This window comes from Ictidomys tridecemlineatus, chromosome 14, assembly GCF_052094955.1.
Source record: "Ictidomys tridecemlineatus isolate mIctTri1 chromosome 14, mIctTri1.hap1, whole genome shotgun sequence".
Taxonomy (NCBI): Eukaryota; Metazoa; Chordata; class Mammalia; order Rodentia; family Sciuridae; genus Ictidomys; species Ictidomys tridecemlineatus.
This window is the reverse complement of record NC_135490.1, coordinates 68714497-68733320: the sequence shown is the minus strand read 5'-3', so window position 1 is coordinate 68733320 and position 18824 is coordinate 68714497. Positions and strand designations below refer to the sequence as shown.

Sequence of the window (18824 nt, the reverse complement as noted above, 5' to 3'; positions counted from 1 at the left end):
TGTCAAGACCTCATTTGCAAACTCTATGTGCCTTGCTTATACATTATTCAAGACGGGAACGCTCAATTAAAACCGAATTATTATTGTGATTCCCCAGGCATCTAATAGGAGTTTAACAAACACTTTCAAATATTTGTCTTAAATACAATAATGAAACAATTAAATCATGCACAAATATTACTACTTTTGGAAAAAGAAGCTTTAAATAAAAAATGTAATGAATTTTCAATTTTTGCTATTCTTACTCTGGTCCTCTCTGCTATGGATTTGATAATATGCTGACGTTGTGTCCTAAGAGCACATCTCTTGGTAGCATAGACAACAGGTCTGTATAACATGCCAATAAACTGCAAGTTAACCAGTAAAACAACATGCTCTAGTTATGTGAAACTGGCATTATTGCTGATTCAAATTTAGCTGAATCATGGAGATGATCTCTTATATTTCTATCAAGAGAAATTCTCATTTTAGAAAATACTTCTCTGCACTTCGGAAAAAAATAAGCATATTTTCAGTGGGAGAAATTATAATTACTGAATTTCCTGGACAGGACTTTTCTCTCTTTTATCCTTTCTCTCCACCATCAACATTTATAAAATATAAAATATTTATCTTATTTTTGAATGTTTCCCTTTCATTAAATTTAGCTACAATTGACCAACTACATTAAAAGTCAGGAGTCTCCACCTATAAAGATAACTTGCTTTCTAACTCTAGGGACGGCAAAAATTAGCAGTAAAAGCACAGGAAGGAAATAACATTTTAAGTAGAAATTACTTTAAGTCATATTTCTAAAACAGTTAGAAGGCAGTATTCACTGTTGAGCGATCAGTTTTAGTGAGGTGATAAGTCTATGAGTAATAGGAGAAAACACCAAGGGGCAGGTGAAATAATTGTATTACATGCAACTCAATATTTTTTTTTGAAAGTCTTTTTTTCTTTAGGAGCTCATTATTCTGTGGAAAGTTCCAAACTGAATTAGGAAAGCAATTCCATTTGAGTTGAAAATTGTTTCAAAACACTCTGTAAAACATTAGATGAGGTAAGCAAATGTAACTGCTTCAACTCTATACTTAGAGTTCCACCATCTGTGCTTCTACATTTCCATGAAATATCCCAGTGAAATCACACAGAAACATTGCCATGGAACTAGCACACATAACTCATGTATATGACACAACTAGTCCAAAAAAAGGTTGATACATTAAACAGCAGAGGAATTAAAATTTTAAACCATGTTAAAGGATGTGGTAGAAAAACATCTGGAAAAGAACAGGTTGATTGAAATAGGCCTGTGTGGTTTCAGGAATGGAAGGTCATACTAAACTAATCTCCAAAAGAACTCCAAGGGTATTTCTGCCAAAATAAACAAAGGCAATTCAGGAATGGAATACTTTTGGATTCTCCAGGATCACACGAAAAGCCTGGTGCTTAAAGAGACAGTCTAGCAACCCCTTATATTTATCCCTTCCATTATTTTAAAGAGAATTATATGTCTTTTCTTTAAAATACATAGGAATAGACACAAACACGTATATTCATTTGGAAAGTAATTATTGTGCTTATGTGCCAGGAAGGTACTGAGATTGAAGAATTAAATGATGTTATCTTCATCTTAAGGTCCCCAGAGTGGAGTAAGAGACAGGCAACCTCTCTGATGATACAGTAGACTGACTTAAACCCAGAGACAGATTTTCCATGATCAACCCAAGATATTTAAAGATGATTTGAATTTTAAGATTAAAGGTGAAGATAAGGTGCATTTTTCCCAGGTGTTAGGTGTTTAGAGTGCTACATAAGTCCTATCTAGTTCTGCTGGGAACTTCAGTAAGAAATAATTGAAGCTACAACATCTTATTTTACCCAGGTGAAAGACTTTTGGCAAGGCAAAGTTTTATACATTCCCACCTGTCTTAATGTCTATTTATCTACAAACTAGAATTCAGAAGGAAGAGGACTGTAAATGAAGCATATGGGCATGTTTATTGGATTTCACTGGTTGACAATGAAGTTTAGATTTGCCAATAAAGATTTTACGGAAAAAGTTTTAATAAATTGAGCAAGCTGAATATATAGGTTTGGTATTTTGACAAAGACATGTCCAAAGTACAGACACAATAAAAACAAACTAGAAATTCTAAGATTCATACTAATTTAATCTTGTGGTAGGAATATCAGAACTTAATGTCTGTGAGTAGATACATACAAACAATTGTTTTAAGATGGCTGTTCTATATCATGCGGCAGGAATGGAAATGTGTTTATTAATTGTTAGCTTTTGCTAATATTCACAATGAAACATAAGAAAAATAAGCAAAAACATCTGTACAGAAAAAATGCTTTTAAAGATTTTTATCTTGTCATATTGTTAAAATGTAAGGAAATGTGACTAAAATATGTATCCTTTTCATTTGTAAAAATAGGAATAAATAGTATTATATATTATACATATATATGTATATACGTTAAGGTATTATTTTCTTAAGAGAAAGTCCAAAGCATGAGAGAAAATAACCATAGAGAAGACACATTAACTATTTTTAGAGTCAAATGCTAACTTTTCTAGAAAGCATTCATAGGTATTTAATTATGAATCTTTTTATTTGGTATGTTGGAAATTATTTACTTTTATGGAAAAAGCATTATGCTTTTAACAAAGTTAGCTTTCTTTGGTTAACCACAGAATTAGCAATAGGAGTATTAAACTAAAAGCTTACTACTTCAGCATACATAATATTGATGTCATTAATGCCACAGTTATCAACACCCATTGGAGTGCCTTTTTTTTTTTTTTTTGGTACTGAGGATAGAACCTAGGGTTGTTGTTCTACCACTGAGCGACATTCCCACCCCTCTTTGCTTTTTTTATTTTGAGACAGGGTCTTGCTAACTTCTTGAGGCTATCCTCAAACTTGAGATCCTCCTGCCTCAGTCTCTGGAGTTGCTGGGATTAGAGCATGCACCACCACATCTGGCTAAAAAATGACTTTTTAAAGTTATTCTATTGCAAAGTTAAATATGTGTCTGTCAGCTTTTATGTACATGTGTTCCACTTTATACATATTATCTGAGCTCCTCTCTAAACCAATCCCTCTGAGCATGTACCCCTCCACCTCATGTCACGGGGTGTGACTGTAACTTCCCTCCTATCTATTGAACCTTCATATCTCCACGTTATTGGGTTTTTCACCTACATACACATGTAATGCTTTTTCTTATATTAAGTGCAATGCTCTCTCGATTTCCTTCACCCCTCCAGCTATTGCCTATCTTGTACTCTCTTTAATAGTAAAGTTTTTCCAAAGTTGTCCATATCCATCATCTCTATTTTCTCTCTTCTGATTGATTTTAAAGCCAATTCCCATCAGGCTTTGATCCCTACAACTTCAAAGCTACTCTTGTCAAGGTCTCCCAAATCCTACACATTAATCAATCTAATAGTGATTTCGCAGCTCTTATCTTACTGTTGGGGCGTTTGAGACTGTTGATGGCTTCCTTCCCGTTCCTTTCTTCAGTGGGCTTTCAGCACACCCCACTCTCCCAGATTTCTTCGTGTCTCCTGCTTTTCTGTTCCTTCTCTGTGTCCTTGGCTGGCTCTTGCTGCCGTCCCCTTCGCCTGATGTTGGTACACAGGGTATCCTTCTTTCTCTTCCCATCTGTAAATACTTCTCTGATGAACTACGGTGGATCATGGCTTAAAATAACCATCCATATCCTCATGACTTTTCAGACCTCTACATTGCCAGCCAGATTGCTCCCGGTGGTCTCCAGACGAGTCTATTAGAATATCCTATTAGCCTTTGTCCAAAGGCTCCTCAGAGTTAGCATTTCCAAACACTGCACCTCTGGTCTTGCCCAACAATTGCCTTCCTGATGTCTTTTCTGTTCTATTTTTTAAAATATTTTAAATATTTTTAGTTGTGTACGGACTCAATGCCTTTATTTGTTTTTATGTGGGGCTAGGATCGAACCCAGTGCCTCACACTTGCAAGACAAGTGCTCTACCACTGAGCTACAATTCCAGCCCCTCTACTTCTATGAATTCTTCCAGTTTCTGCTCTGTAACTCTTTTTTTACTCACACCTTATTTCCATTCCATTAAGAAATCCTTAAACTTCAAATATTTCCAAAATCTAGCCAGTTCCTACCACTTCCACTGTTAGGACTGTGGTTCAAGTAACTATCATCTCTTGCCTGGAGTCTGGCTTCTTTCTTGTCCCACTGAAAACCCACAAGGCCCCACCTGATTGGGTTTTACCAACTCTCTGCTAAGATCTCTAATTCCTTCCATCTTCTCCAGTCCTCAGAGCATCTTTCTTGGCCTCTATACATGCCAGACATGTGCTGGTGGAGGACTTTTGCTGTTGCAGTTCTCTCCGTTTAGGGCTCTTTCCCCACAGGGAATGACCCTGTGGCTCATTCCCTCACCTATTTGACAGCTTTGTTCAAATGTCACCTCTTCAGAGAGGCCCTCCCTGACCCCTGTATTTAAATTCCAGGATCCCTCAGCATTCTTTTGGGCAAATGGTTCCTTTCTTTCACACACTACCCTCTAATGTGATTTACTTATTTATTATGCTTATCGTCTGGCCACACAGTAGAAGGTTAGCTCCCAAGGAAAGGCTTTCTTAACTATTATTTGTTATGGCATTTCATATGCTGGGAGAGAAGCAAAATAGACTGAGCATATTTGGAGAAGAGAGACAGAGTAGAACAAAATTGGGTCTGGATGAAGAGGTGGCTTTAATTTTATTATTTGTAATATTAATGGTGGGTATGTGAGTGTTAGTCCTATTTTTCCTCTGGCCTTTCTGAAAGTTTAAGATAATTTATAATGTTTAAAATAAAGCAGTTAGAAAGAGAGCAGCAAGTCAGGTGACTGTAGTTCTCAATGGCAGGAGCAGAGATGAGGAGAGGGATGGGTGGCCAGGGGAGGAGAAAAGAGGACAGTAGCCAGGAGGAAATGGATGCTGCTCCCCCATGCCCTAGGGCTGTGTTGCCCCTAAAATCTCAGCACACAGAGGATCACGAGGGACATATGTTAAGCTTCAAATTTCAATTCAGTTGCTCTGGATGTGGCTGTGAGTTCAGCCTTCCAAAGGACCCCCAGGTGATGCAAATCCTATCTCTTTTGCAATGTTGGTAACAGAGGCATAGAGTGTGGGATCTTTACCTTAGCCACACCCTGGAATCACCTGGAAAAACCTAGAATATACTAATGTCTGGGTCGAACTCCTAATGATTCTAATTTCATTGGTTTTGTGTGTTATCTGGCTACTGACATTTCAAGCACAGATTCTAGTATTCAACAACATTTGAATTCCAAGTCAGGGGTCCCAAACTTTCCTGCTGTGTCAGCTTTCCTGGGGACCATGTGATGCCTGCTTCTTGCAATCTCCCTCTGGGGGAATTTTGCGCAAAGGTCACTGAGATGCACCAATTGCTGCTGCTCAAGGCCAGCTACGTGCCAGGGATTGAGACCCAGTGCAAACACAGACTAGATGCCCTAAAAGATTGTTCTTTCAAGAACCTCCTTATCGTGACAAGCAACACAAAAGTGGGGAAAGCTGACTTCCAAGCAGGACACTGTCAGAGGAGCTGCTTAGTTGTCAGAGGTGTTGCTAGATTATGAAATCATTTGATTTTTTTTTTTTACTATTTTCAAAATTTACTAACACTCTGGTATGTTAGCAAAGATACATGATTTATTAGGGATCAAAACAGTCTTTTTCTAGCTCTGGGGGTGCTTACAGTCTACCAGTTTTGACAAATATTAGGCCCTGTATTACACAATTGTGAATTTACTTATGATGTGGTGGTTGCTATAGGCACAGTCTTGGTGCCAAGAGCATGAAGAACAGGAATCTGTGTTTATGTCTTTTTGAAGAAGCAACAGATCAGCTGAGACTCAAATGGTGAGAAATCAGAAGGGAGAAATAGGCAGACGGCAGGAGCAGCTGCTGTGGAATTCTGAATGGATTCTGCTTCTCAGGGGAACCTTCAGTGGCTTAAAAAATGCTCCCTCTCCTTCTTCCTCCAGCATGTTTATATGAAGCCTTTACTAACAGTGCTCACTGAAATAGCTCACTTTTGTGTGTGTGTGTGTGTGTGGAAAAAGGTAACTCACACCAGGTAATAGGGTTCAACAAGACAAAATGCTGCCAACACATGTGGCCGGACAAGGTCAAGACCTGAGTCATGCTTCATCCTAGCAGCTGTGGGATGATCATTTGGAAAGGAGTCAAAGTGGGAGAAAGGACAAAGGAAGTGAAGGATGTGAGGAGACTCCAGAGGCTGTGGGGTCACCTGGAAGGCAGGATTGTTGGACCCAGTGGGAAATGGTGGTGTCCTGGGCTAAAAGCAGGCAGTCTATAGCGGTGTACTGATGGTACTTTGTATGGGTGTGGGTGGCAAGGGAGAAGAAGGAGCTATGGGTGACTCCCAGAATTGGGACACCTTGGCTCCTTAATGGGTTTCTATTCTATTCTGTGAATTTCTAAACTCAAAACTGCAAATTATTTTTAACCATAACCCAATTCCCCAGTTTCTACTATTGTTTGATTAGAGCTTCTACAGCATAGGTACTTTTATATACTTACAGAAGTAGGGAAAAGTATAGAAAATCAAATTACTTTTAAAAGCTCCAGATATTTACTATTTTTCATGGGAAGTGAAATCCTTTTTTTTTTAAATACTAGAACTTGAATGTAGGGGTGCTTTACCTCTGAGCTATATCCCTAGTTCTATTTATTTAAAAAAAATTGAGATAGGTCTCACTAACTTGCTTAGGGCCTCAGTAAGTTGCCAAGTCTGGCCTGGACATTGTGATTCTCCTGCCTTAGCCTCCTGAGTCACTGGGATTATAGTCCAGTGTCACAACACCTGGCTAATGGGAAATGGAATGCTATCAAGGGGAATGAATTAAGGTGCTTGACTCTCCTTTCAATATTATTTTCCTTTGGGAGTCTTAAAACATGATGTTCATGTAACAACAGGCCATGAAGAACCAACTGAGGATTCACTATGCATTGTGGATACCATAGTATGTGTCGGGGGCTGGGTGGGCACACTAAATAGACAAGAAAACAGTAAAAAGAAAACAAGAACCCTAAAAGTCAAGTCCATATGAGAATTTGGAACTCAGACATAAATCGACCAATCTTTTGACCAAATAATGTGACTATCTCCCATTGGACTTGTCTTTATTTGGATTAACCCCTTTTTTCAGATATATCTATTAGTTTAAAAAAAAAAAGATGTTTGGCTAGATATCCTTCCTGTGAAATAGTAAAAAAATTTAAAATATTCTGCAAGGGGGAAATATGAAAGAAATAATAACAGATTGGTTTAAAACATATTTGTAGTTTTCAATTGCCACTCCAAACATCTCCCATTTCAAAGTTAATTTTTGTCATTAACATATTTCTTGAATGGTATGGAATAACAACCCCCAGGGAGAAAGGATGGGTCCTGTGGGGAGAAGGCAAACGAGGGGCTCTGGGCTGTGGACTTTCATCCTAGTATGAATGGGTTTCGAGGTTTTACAACTGTCTTCCTGATTTAGGCTTTGAACCTTCACTAGTTTCCTGACCGCCCAAGTCTCTAATTTTAAATCACACTAAACATTCTGCTATGATTAACTCTCATTAAAACCTATAAAAACAAACCCCTCTTGAAACCAGTTGCCATTTTTTTTCCCTGAAAATATCCCATTCCACCACTGCATAATAAAGACAGCTTGCTGATCTGAGGAGGTCTGCTCCCATTTCAGTTATTTTTGCTTATACTTCTAAACAACACAACAGAGTTGGAGAAGGAATGGGGAAGAGGGATGACATTATATTTTAGGATTTTTCATTAGAACGCAATAGTTTCCTTTTTTTAGAAATACTATAAAAACACATTAATATATGATATGAAGAGTTGATTCAGAAGCTAGCGAATATATTAAAAGATGCAAATACATTAATACTACTATTAATATTATAGTTTTACGAACATATTATGATCCTATTACATTTATTTTGACACAAACTAAAATTATGATTATATTATTACAGATTATGGTTACATTATCACTAACGGTATTTTCCTTAATCCAGGATTCAAAAATTGGATAGAAACAAATTTTTACCTTAAAATCTGGAAAAAAGGAACAAAGCAAAATAAGTTCAGTTTAGGAACATTTATTTGTACTTAAAGAGTTTAACAAGTTTAAAACATTTTCATTTTAGCAAAAGAAAGGATGGAATTTTGCTTCTGCTAAATAGAATGAAGGCTTCCTTTGTGAGATCCACTTTTCTGGCATTTAAATTATATTGACTTAAAGATTTGATAATTGCACTAAAATATAGGAATCAAAAAAGGAGAATACAAAGATGATAGAAATGTTGAGATAATAGGGCTCAGTGAGATCATAGGTTTTAATCACTTGTTTTTTTTCAATTTGAGGAAGTAACTTTTATGTTTTTAGTTATTTGCTGTTCAAAATATTTTCACATATGCAAGTTTATTAATGTTTTGGGGAAATGTTAGAGTGCAGTAGAAAAGAAATATGAAACCAAGGAATCAGAAGGGTACGACACTTATTAAAGATTAAATAACTCATTTGAAGCAGCCAATATGCATTGGTATAAATGTTAATGACCCCACCCTTGCTACCATCAAAATTCATATATTGAAGTTTTGCCCTTATGGTGATGATATTAAGTTATGGGACCTTTTGGAAGAGTTTATGCTATAAGGTCAGAGCCCTCATGATTGGGATTAATGCCCTTATACAAAAGCCCCCAGGGAGCTGCCTTGCCTCTTGCACCATATGAGGGCCCAGAAGAATCAGGCACTATCTATAAAACAGAAAGTGAAACCTCACTAGACATCAAATCTGCTGGAACCTTCATCATGGACACTCCACCCTCCAGAACTATGAGAAATAAATAATAAATTAATGTTCTCTGTAAGTTTAAAGTATTTTTTAGAGCATCTCAAATTCATTAAGATACCATAATAGAAGAATCTCTGTATTCAGGTTTCCTATTCCATGATAATGGTCACTAAGCAGGTACCATGTTGAGACCAGCCTCAGCAATTTAGTAAGGCCCTATCTCAAAATTAGAAATAAAAAGGACTGGGAACATGCCTCAGTGGTTCTGAATTTTACCAGAGCCTCAGGTGGAGACATGGGAAATCATTGCTCAATGCCTAAAATGCCTTGAAGATCCTGAAATATTTCAGTCAAAATATCTGAAAATAAAATCAGTAAAAGTTTTTATTTTTTTGTATGATCTCACTTGAGACTCAACACAACTCCAAACCTGGGTGCTGCTGCCTCTTGTTACTGAAAATGAAGGATCCGATACAACTCGGGTTGGAGGAGGGAGTTCATAATATACTTTTGAATTTAAAGATCATGAGGAACTTTTAAAATATTTTGAATTTATGTTTAGATTAGCTGATGCCTATATTTTAGAGAGCTCTATGATAATGACTATGGATTGTTCTTTAGGCCAAAAAAGCATGCATTGGACACATTATCTAATGGTAGTTGAGGAAATGCGTAATCACACGATACAGCATGATAAATAATATCCAAAACCCATAACGAGTGGGTCACATTTAATACTTCCCAGTTACATTGAGGATTATAAAGTGTAATTAATTTTGGCCATTTGATGCTGCTTTCTTCATCCAGGATAAATTGTCTTCTTGTCCCTTTTGGTTATAATGCCACTTGTATCATTATATTTGATATGTAGGAATGCCTTCAAGAGGGCCAACGGCTTTTACTCCAAGCACGTTAAGTGTTCTCAAAATTACAAGTTCTTGGTTTTTCTGTTTGTTTGTTTGTTTGTTTTTTGGGGGGATGCTGTGATGTAAAAGAGACAGACAAAACAATCTTACAAAATAGCAGAAGTTGGTTTAATGACTTAGTGCTACACTTCTTTGCAAAAGGGCCTAACAAGTTTTGTGTGTGAAATCCAGCCACTGAAAGGACAAGAAATGGCCTCTGCTAGCCAGAACAAAGGCTAACATTGTGAGATTTTGCTGGCATGATACAGAGGTTTCAAATAGGAGTTCTGGTCAGAGCGATATAAAGGAAGTGCTTCATTAGCTATCATAGTGCACACCTCTCAGGCTTGTACCACATGGCAGCGGGTAGCAAGGGCAGGGACGCAAAGAATGAGCTATTCACTCGGGTTTCATAGTCTTGCTCTGTTTCAGCCTTTTGAGTTGACAGCTTTCAAGTTAAGCATGGAAGCCTCTAAAGAAACAGTCTTACATTCTTCAGTGATATAGTTTGTTTTGGAAAATGCCTATCTCAAATAAGGAGATAAAATAAGTTTAGCCCATGAGCTCGATTTATTGCATTAGCTGTCTTCCCAGAGCATGCTAACTATTTTTATGATTACTTTGAACATGTTTGTAAAATATTTTTACAGAGTCTTCCTAAACGAAATTATTTAGTTGCTATGTCATTCAGTCCTCTGCAATCATATGAATATTCATTTTACAGTGAAAGCTGACTTCATAGAAAAAATATGGTAAAATGCTGTACAAGATATTGAGTAGTAGAAAAATAATTCTTCATGGTAGTTTTCAGGAAAACCACTGTGAATTCCAACTCCATCATCTATAGCCACAGGTTCCTGTACCTTGTCCCAAACTTGAAACCTCATAACTCAAATTCAAGTCAATGGCAATATTTCTGGATTCATTTTATATATTTTCAGCCCTTTAAAGGGAATTACATTCTATTTAGATTCATTTTACATTATTTCCTAAATTCCACTAATATTGCCCAAAGGCTCAGACACCTAAATGCCTAAAATTGCATAATGATGTTGAAAGTCTTTCTGAATTTTAACTACAATGAAGAGGAAGTAAATAAAGCAGATGTGTATTTAGGCCAGTGACAGAATACTTATTAGACATTATGTTTTCATCATACTATTTTAAAAGTAGCAAAAGCATCATACAAGTCAAATTCATATACAACATTACTTGTCATTAAAATGCATTGATACCCTTAACTAACTGAGCAATGTATGACTTACATTGTGAATTTTGAGACCAGCCTCAGCAATTTAGTAAGGCCCTATCTCAAAATTAGAAATAAAAAGGGCTGAGAACATGCCTCAGTGGTTCTGAATTTTACCAGATCCTCGGGTGGAGACATGGGAAATCATTGCTCAATGCCTAAAATGCCTTAAAAATCCTGAAATAGTTCAGTCAAAATATCTGAAAATAAAATCAGCAAAAGTTTTTATTTTTACTTATTTTAAAATAAAAATAATGCCTTCTTAAAATAATTTGTTATTTAAAACTTCAGGTATGACCATAGAGTTACACACAAAGCCCCCCATGAACCTTCATCTAAGACAGAGGTGATTTTTAATTAATGGTAGGTTCCTATATTTAACAATTCTGTTTTACTCACTCAACAAATCACTAGTAGTTTTATGCTAAAATTTACTCCCCAAATGGACTGTTTAATTAACATTTTACCTGGTTTCCACAGAATTGTATCCACTACCCAAACTAAATTCTTATGATGCAGTTCTAACTGGTAGTATCTTGCAATGTGACCTTATTTGTTAGATAAGGACTTTCTAAAGACAATCGAGTTAAAATGAGATAATTACCATGGACCTTAATCTAATATGACCAACATTCTTAAGAAAAGGGGATTCAGACATAGAGACAGGCATGGAGGAAAAACAACATGCGGAAATAACCATGGGGAAGCTACAAGTCAAGCAGATCATTTTCTCAGAGCTATCAAAAGGAACCAAACTTGCTAATTTCTTAATTTCTTGGTAAGTCCCTTAAAAAGAGATAACTAAAATTATGATCATTTTACTTTATTTTATTTTTTGGTACTGGGGATGTAACCCAAGGGTGCTTTACACTGAGTTACAGTCCCATCCCCAGCCCTTTTAATTTTTTGAAACAGGGTCTCACTAAGTTGCTTAGGATCTTCTGTATTGCTGAGGCTGGCCTCCAACTTGGGATCCTTGTCTCAGCCTCCTGAAACACTGGGCTTACGGTTGTACATCATTGTGCCCAACTTCATTTTTTTTAAAATTCTAAAACATATGTTTGTTAAAATCCAGACATCCAGAATATGTCTACGCTCTAACTCACAAAACTTATTTAATAACTATTGTAACCTTTTCAACAGTTACATAAAAATCACATATGTCTATAATTATTTAGGAAAAAAACTGGGTAAATCTCACATATTAAAGAACTATTTACAAATGAAAACCCACTCCATTTTCAGGTTTCAATTTTATTTAACCTTATTTTTTAAACATGAAAATCTGAGCTGGGCATGGTGGCTCATGCCCATTATTCCAGCAATTTGGGAAGTGAGGCAGGAGGATCGCAAGTTTGAGACCGGCCTCAGCAACTTAGTAAAGCCCTATCTCAAAATTAGAAATAAAAAGGGCTGGGAACATGCCTCAGTGGTTAAGCACCCCTGGGTTCTTCCCCAGTACAAATAAATAAATGTATTAAATATATAAAATAAGAATGAGAACCTGGGTAAAATGAATGATACTCTGGAAATGTTTAAAGAACATAGGTGGAAACTTTATTTAATAAATATCTTTAAATTTTTTTAGTTGTAGATGGACACAATAGCTTTATTTTATTTGTCTATTTTTATATGGTGCTGGGGATCAAACTCAGTGCCTCATGCATGCTAGGCAAGTGCTCTGCCCACTGAGCCACAACCCTGGCCCCTATTTAATATTTTTAACTAGAGAGCTTTTTCTTTGTTAACTTGTGAATTTCTTCAATATTCTAGCTACTTACTTACTTTTCTACCTATCTACAGAGTTTTGCAATAATACCTTCTTATCGGACAATTTTATATAATGCAGGTAATTTTGATCTCTTGTTTATGTAAGTTCAAAACATTTCTGAAGTATGAGAAATTTTTTATATGTTTTGCAAATCGAGACAAAGAGAAATATCCATTTTTAAAAATGGTTAAGGTTATTTAAGGTTATTAACTTCACTATTAGTTTATATTGTGTTGGAGGTATTTCCTGAAAAAATAAATAAGATGAAGCAAATAGAGATACAAGAATTAGATGGGCCAGAGTGTAACTCCGTTGTATTGCTTAACTGAGCATGCTTCAGGTCCTGGATCCAAGTCCCAAAACAAACCAAAAATGTTTAGGAATTAGAAAGGAGTGGTTTTATTAACTATAGATAACATGATTGTATATCTGAAAAACCACAGGGGGGAAAATCATTGAAAAAAAATATGGGAGACATAGGTAAGTTAGGTGTGCCTGCAAAGGAGACCTATATACTGGGCATGCTATATACTGATTTGATGGTGTTTACACAACTTTCACATGGTTACATGAGCCAAAATTTATAAAACTGTACACCAAGAGAAACAAGTCAATTTCAATAGGAGAATGTCTTATAAAATATAAAATAAAATAAAAAGTTACTACAAATAATCCAAGAACAATTAGAAGAAAGATTGATACATTTGAAAAAAATGAAAAAAAATCAAACTTTTGCATGGCAAAAAATAGTAGTGTAGACCAAATAGTAAAAAAAAGATGAAATAGCATTTCAAAATTATGTTACAGAAAAACAAATGATATTTTCAACATATGAAGTGCTTTAAGAGAATTGACAAGAAATGCAAAAATCCTATGGAAAACTGAACAAAAGAAATGAATAGGCAGTCTACATGAAGAGAAAAAGAAATCGTGTTTGATCACGAGATCAAGAGATCAAAATTCAGATCATGATCTATGACTCCCATATTTTTTTCAATGATTTTTCCCCCTGTGGTTTTTCAGTTTCAAATTCTATTAAGCTATTTTCCACCCATTAGATGGGGGGAGAAATCCATAAATTTGATTATATATCCTGTGGATCAAGCTGTTGGGAATAGGTGCACCCCTTAGAAGAATTTAGCAATACATAGAAAACTATATATGCCTTTAATACTTTGATCTTGTAATCTCAGACTTAGGAATCATCTTGAACCTGTACTTCCAAAGACATAAAGGAAAATTTGATTTTTTAATGATGGCAAAATGCCAATCAAAACAAGCAAATAAACTGTGACAAATTCCTATAAAGGAATATTATCCAGTTGTAGAGAGAAATGAGAAAGATATATACATGTTGATGTCTTGTGACATCCAAAATATATTTTTAAGATAAAAGCAGAGTAATGTGTAGAATATGTTAAACATATTTTTTAAAGAAAGGAGGACAGAAGCTTGTTTTTTTATTTATATTTTCAAAAAACTAACAATCAATCTTCAAAGTAATAGTCAACTCTAAGAAACATAATGGTATGAATGAAAGACAAATGTAAAGGACCTCATCCAAATAAGAGAAGCCTAATATAATAAGATTTTCCTCTCATGCACCATCTTGGGGAGGAGAAGAGGGAAGGAAAAAATTGTGTTAGTTTAATTTATCATTGATTGGGCACTTGCCACAATAAGACTGACTTACATGGGGAATGTCTGTGATATTAATTACCAGGTGAATTCTTAACATACCTGGTTATGCAAGTGGATGAGAACTTGTAAGGAAAATTACATTAATAAGAAAAAATGCAGCATATTCTTTGCACATTTAAGTTTTGTTTGCATAATTTTGCAGAAACTATTTCAAAGTTCATAGATATTTACTAATCCAAAAATAAATAATTCTATAACAAAGTTATTAGGACACTGAAATATTGCTATTGAATTTTCTGAGGATATAAATATTTCTCCTGTTAACTCATTGATTTTTCTTTTTCTAAAAGAAGCAATAAAATGTTGAAAATATTATATTGCATTTTTTTCCTGTGAATCTTGATAAGATCTGCCTTTAGTACAGTGAGTGGGAGTGATTTGTATCAGTTTTGGATAAAAAGATTTTGAGATAAGATAGGAAGTAGTAATTCTACCTCCTTTCCCCTTAATGCTTTTCTATTTTCAACTCTCACTTGAAAGAACCAAAAAATTAATTTAAAAATTAATGTATCATGCTTGTTCATAGTTCTTTTAACAATCTCTAAGTAATTAGAATATATATTTTTGTCAGTACAGCAAAATGGTCTGAGTTTTTCACATACACATCACCGGCAATTTTTACTTACAAAAAAGACAGTAGGTAGATATCATCTTAATTTCATAGATAAAAAGAAGTAACAAGAGTTGTGGAATGTAGTAGCATCACCTTTTAAACTTTGCTCAGAGACAGAGTTGAAAAGTTAATACTATATGATTTATATAAAGAGTAATCATTTCTATGTTTAAAATCCACTTTGACCTCTATCTTCATGAATATTATTGGGTAATGATAGCACACTGTTGAGCTATTTTTCTTCCTTAGATAACACAGTCATTAGAGTTCTTAAACTGTCTACTGGGTCTTGCTACTTTTAAAGAAATTGATTAATTGTATAATTTACCACCCAAATTTATTGGCTCCTGGGATAAAGTTACTTTTTAGATATAAAGAGAAATTTACAACACCAGTTTTTTAAAAGGGAGATTACTCCATAATTTTAGGACATGAAAAGATAGAAATATACCATATTTGAAATATAGTTGATGTTATATGAAGAAAATGATTCTAATTAATTCTATGTAAATATGAAAATGTAAAATGTTCAGAGAATGAGGGGGAGTTTTTGAAGTCAAAATGATAAAAGAAAAACTTGAATCTTGATGGATTTCACTTGAACTACTCAAAATTATCTGCACATTTTTTTTTTTGTACTAGATTTTTAACCCAGGGGTGCTTTACCACTGAGTCACATTCCCAGCTCCTTTTATTTTTTGAGACAGAGCCTCACTAAATTGCTGAGGCTGGCCTTCAACTTGCAATCCTCCCAGCCTCCGAAGCTGCTGGTATTAGACATATACAACCACAACCATCTGCACCTTCTTTTTAAAGTCTAACTATGTGATAAAAGAGAATTTGAGTTGAATAAAAGAAGTTGGAATCTCCCTTAACTTTAGTATGAAGTTGGCTCATATTTGAGAGCTGCTTTTTAAATATCCCACATTTGACAAAGTTAATTATTTGGGAAATGTTAAATATATCTGGGTCAAAGTGAATCCCCCCACCACTCCCCGAGGGGAGGGAGAGAAGGAGAAAGATAGAGACAAAAAGTTTATTCCAGATACTTAGACTAGGTATTTATTAAGACATAGGAAAAGTCCATCTCCAGAGTTAGCATTTTATAATTCCTGAAAATTGTTAACAAAACTACCTTTTTTGTTTGTTGTTATTTTTAAAAAAAGATATGTCATGGGAAACAGAATAAATTTGAAGTTTCAGGGAAGAAAAAAAAAATTAGATATTCTTGAGCTGTTAGTACTTACTCCACTGGGCCCGAGCAAGGTAGTGTTTATTTTTTCCACGTCAGTCAACTCATTGATTCCACAGTGATCTACTGAATGGCTACAATACCTCTGCTGATTGCTGGTCATTAGACCAGCCTGCAACACTGACATGGCTTCGGCCTTATCCAAAAAAAAAAAAAAAAAAAAAAAAAAAAAATCACACAAACACAAACTGGAAACTCTAAGTCTGTAAAGTGTTTGGGGCAGGGGTGGGCACGAAGCCCTCCCTGCGGAAATGCCACTTGAAGGAGGAGTAATTGGTCATATAAAGAGTATTGACGTGGCAGAGGGGAACCTGCCTGCACAGAAACCCTGAGAAACTGATCTGGGAAAACTTCCAGGTACCAGAATGCTGCAGCACAGAAAGTCGTGCAAGAGGTCGCACAAAATGGTTTCAGTATTTATATAATAAACATCCTCTATAAATAGGTAATCATTTAAACCAGACAGGTTTTCGCTTGGGCATTTCAGGCAGCACTTTTTGCTTTTAAAATCTGTTCATTTAGGATTTGTCCCTGTCTTTGTTAAGACTACAAAGGTGTAACCAGTGTGACGTCACTCACTCCCCGTCCCGAAGCAATGAAACTTGCAACCTTCTCCCACCGACTCTTAGATTCTGTAGTTAAAACACTACGGAGGAGAAGCCAAGAGCCCGCACTTAAGTGGGAGACCCCAGCCCTCGCAGAACCGCTCGAGCGGAGGTGGAGCCTAGGACGCGGCCACTCACTGCGCATGACCAGCGCACGTTGCCAAGGCAGCGGGGAAAGGCGTCACCCGGAAGTTAGGGCCGCTGAGTTGTCGGCGCCGAGGCTAGGGCCGGTGGGCTCGTCCTTCACTAGTTCCTGAGATGATCCTGACGAAAGCAAAGCAGATGAGAAACCGATTCTGAAGCATGTGATATCCATCTGCCCAGATGTCTGGGGATTTAAAAAGATCAACGAGAACTGGTTCAAACCGACGTAAGTGCTATGGCTCACCTTTCTGATGAAACGGCCGGGTCCTTTACTGATGAGGTAGAGAGTTCTGATTCTCTCAGTCCCTCTGGAGGACAGCAGTCCTGGCCCAGCTCCTCTGGGACAGAATCGGATGATGGAAAACTGGCTGCAAGCTTGCAAGAACAAACCAAGCAATCCGAGCTTTCTGATTTCAAAAATGACGAAAAGAAGTTGACTCAAAAATGGATCCACTATCTCAAGGACAAAAAAACTAACTATGAACAAAACCAACCAGAGACTAAACTTCAAACAGAAATCAATGGACTGTCCGACGAGGAACTGAATGCCCTGCAGTCTTTTTGCACCACTAAGATAAACTTGATCCATCAAAGAGTAGACTCTAAAAAGAAGAGCAACAGACACAAAAAGCTGCAGTTTAGATGCGATCTAGAGCCTTCAGAAATCAATGCCTTAACATGTACTGTTCCTGATGAACTTTTAAACAGAATGTATTTTGAAAACGTGAGGACAACACTAAAACAGGTGGCATCAGCAAAGCAACACATTACTTCACAGTGTCCCAACTGTATTAGGAAAAAAGCAGAGCTGGCTCAGTCTGCCTTCCTAAAGCAAAAGAAGACTTTACTGGAGTCAGTTCTCCTCCAAGAGAAAGTAGATGAACATATTCATACCACAGACTTTCTCACCCATGTTGGAGAAGCTCATCAGGGTCTTCCCAGGCTTTCAGATGACCCTAAAATAATCTGGAAAAGACTGAAAGAGAAAACTCAGACTGGATACTCCTGTTTTGAAAGGTCAGATACCAAGCAGAAGATGTAGCAAGATGGAAATAGGACTTCATTCACCTTATTTCCTCTACCACTTCTCAAGTCTCTTACCCAATCAAACAGATGTGGATGTGTGTAGATATTTCTGTTGTTTTTTATTTAAGTAACTGGCATTTCTTAGAAACTAATAAGGATTTTTTATGCTATATTTCTAGATTTGAGGACTAAGAACTTCCCATCCAATACGTTTTTCAGATTACACAGGGCAACGCTGTAGTTGGAATAATTACAAAAACTTTTTACAACAATATAGGAGTGATATTGGTACTTTGGATTAGGTTGTTGATAGTACAGAGAGAAAGAAGTACAGAGATGTAAGAGATACTTAGGAAACAATAATTGTTTTGGTGATTAAATGGTAATAGAGATTTAATAAAAGATAAATGTTAAAAGTGTTAAAAGTCTTACCGAGGTTTTGATTTGTGTACCTGTTTGATAATTAATTTCATTAAGATGGGACTACTAGAATAAAACCATGTTTGATAGAGTAATCAAGACTGTAATTACTTGCACATAAGTAGTTTGAGGTGTATTTGAGGCATACACATTCAGAGTTTGAGGAAATGTTATTTATACTTGTAGTCTAGAAGAAGAGTCTAGAGATTTGAAATAAAGGGGGCAGATGGGGAAATCATTGGCATTTATTGGAA

General features: G+C 36.0%; 1 protein-coding gene across 1 annotated transcript; it reads left to right on the top strand.

Annotated features, from left to right (window-relative positions):
- Positions 1-17133: 17133 nt before the first annotated feature.
- C14H8orf48 (chromosome 14 C8orf48 homolog) lies at positions 17134-18575 on the top strand. The gene has a single exon (XM_078031301.1). The coding sequence runs from the start codon at positions 17360-17362 to the stop codon at positions 18164-18166; it is 807 nt and encodes a 268-aa protein (XP_077887427.1). The 5' UTR covers positions 17134-17359; the 3' UTR covers positions 18167-18575.
- The last annotated feature ends 249 nt before the right edge of the window (positions 18576-18824 follow it).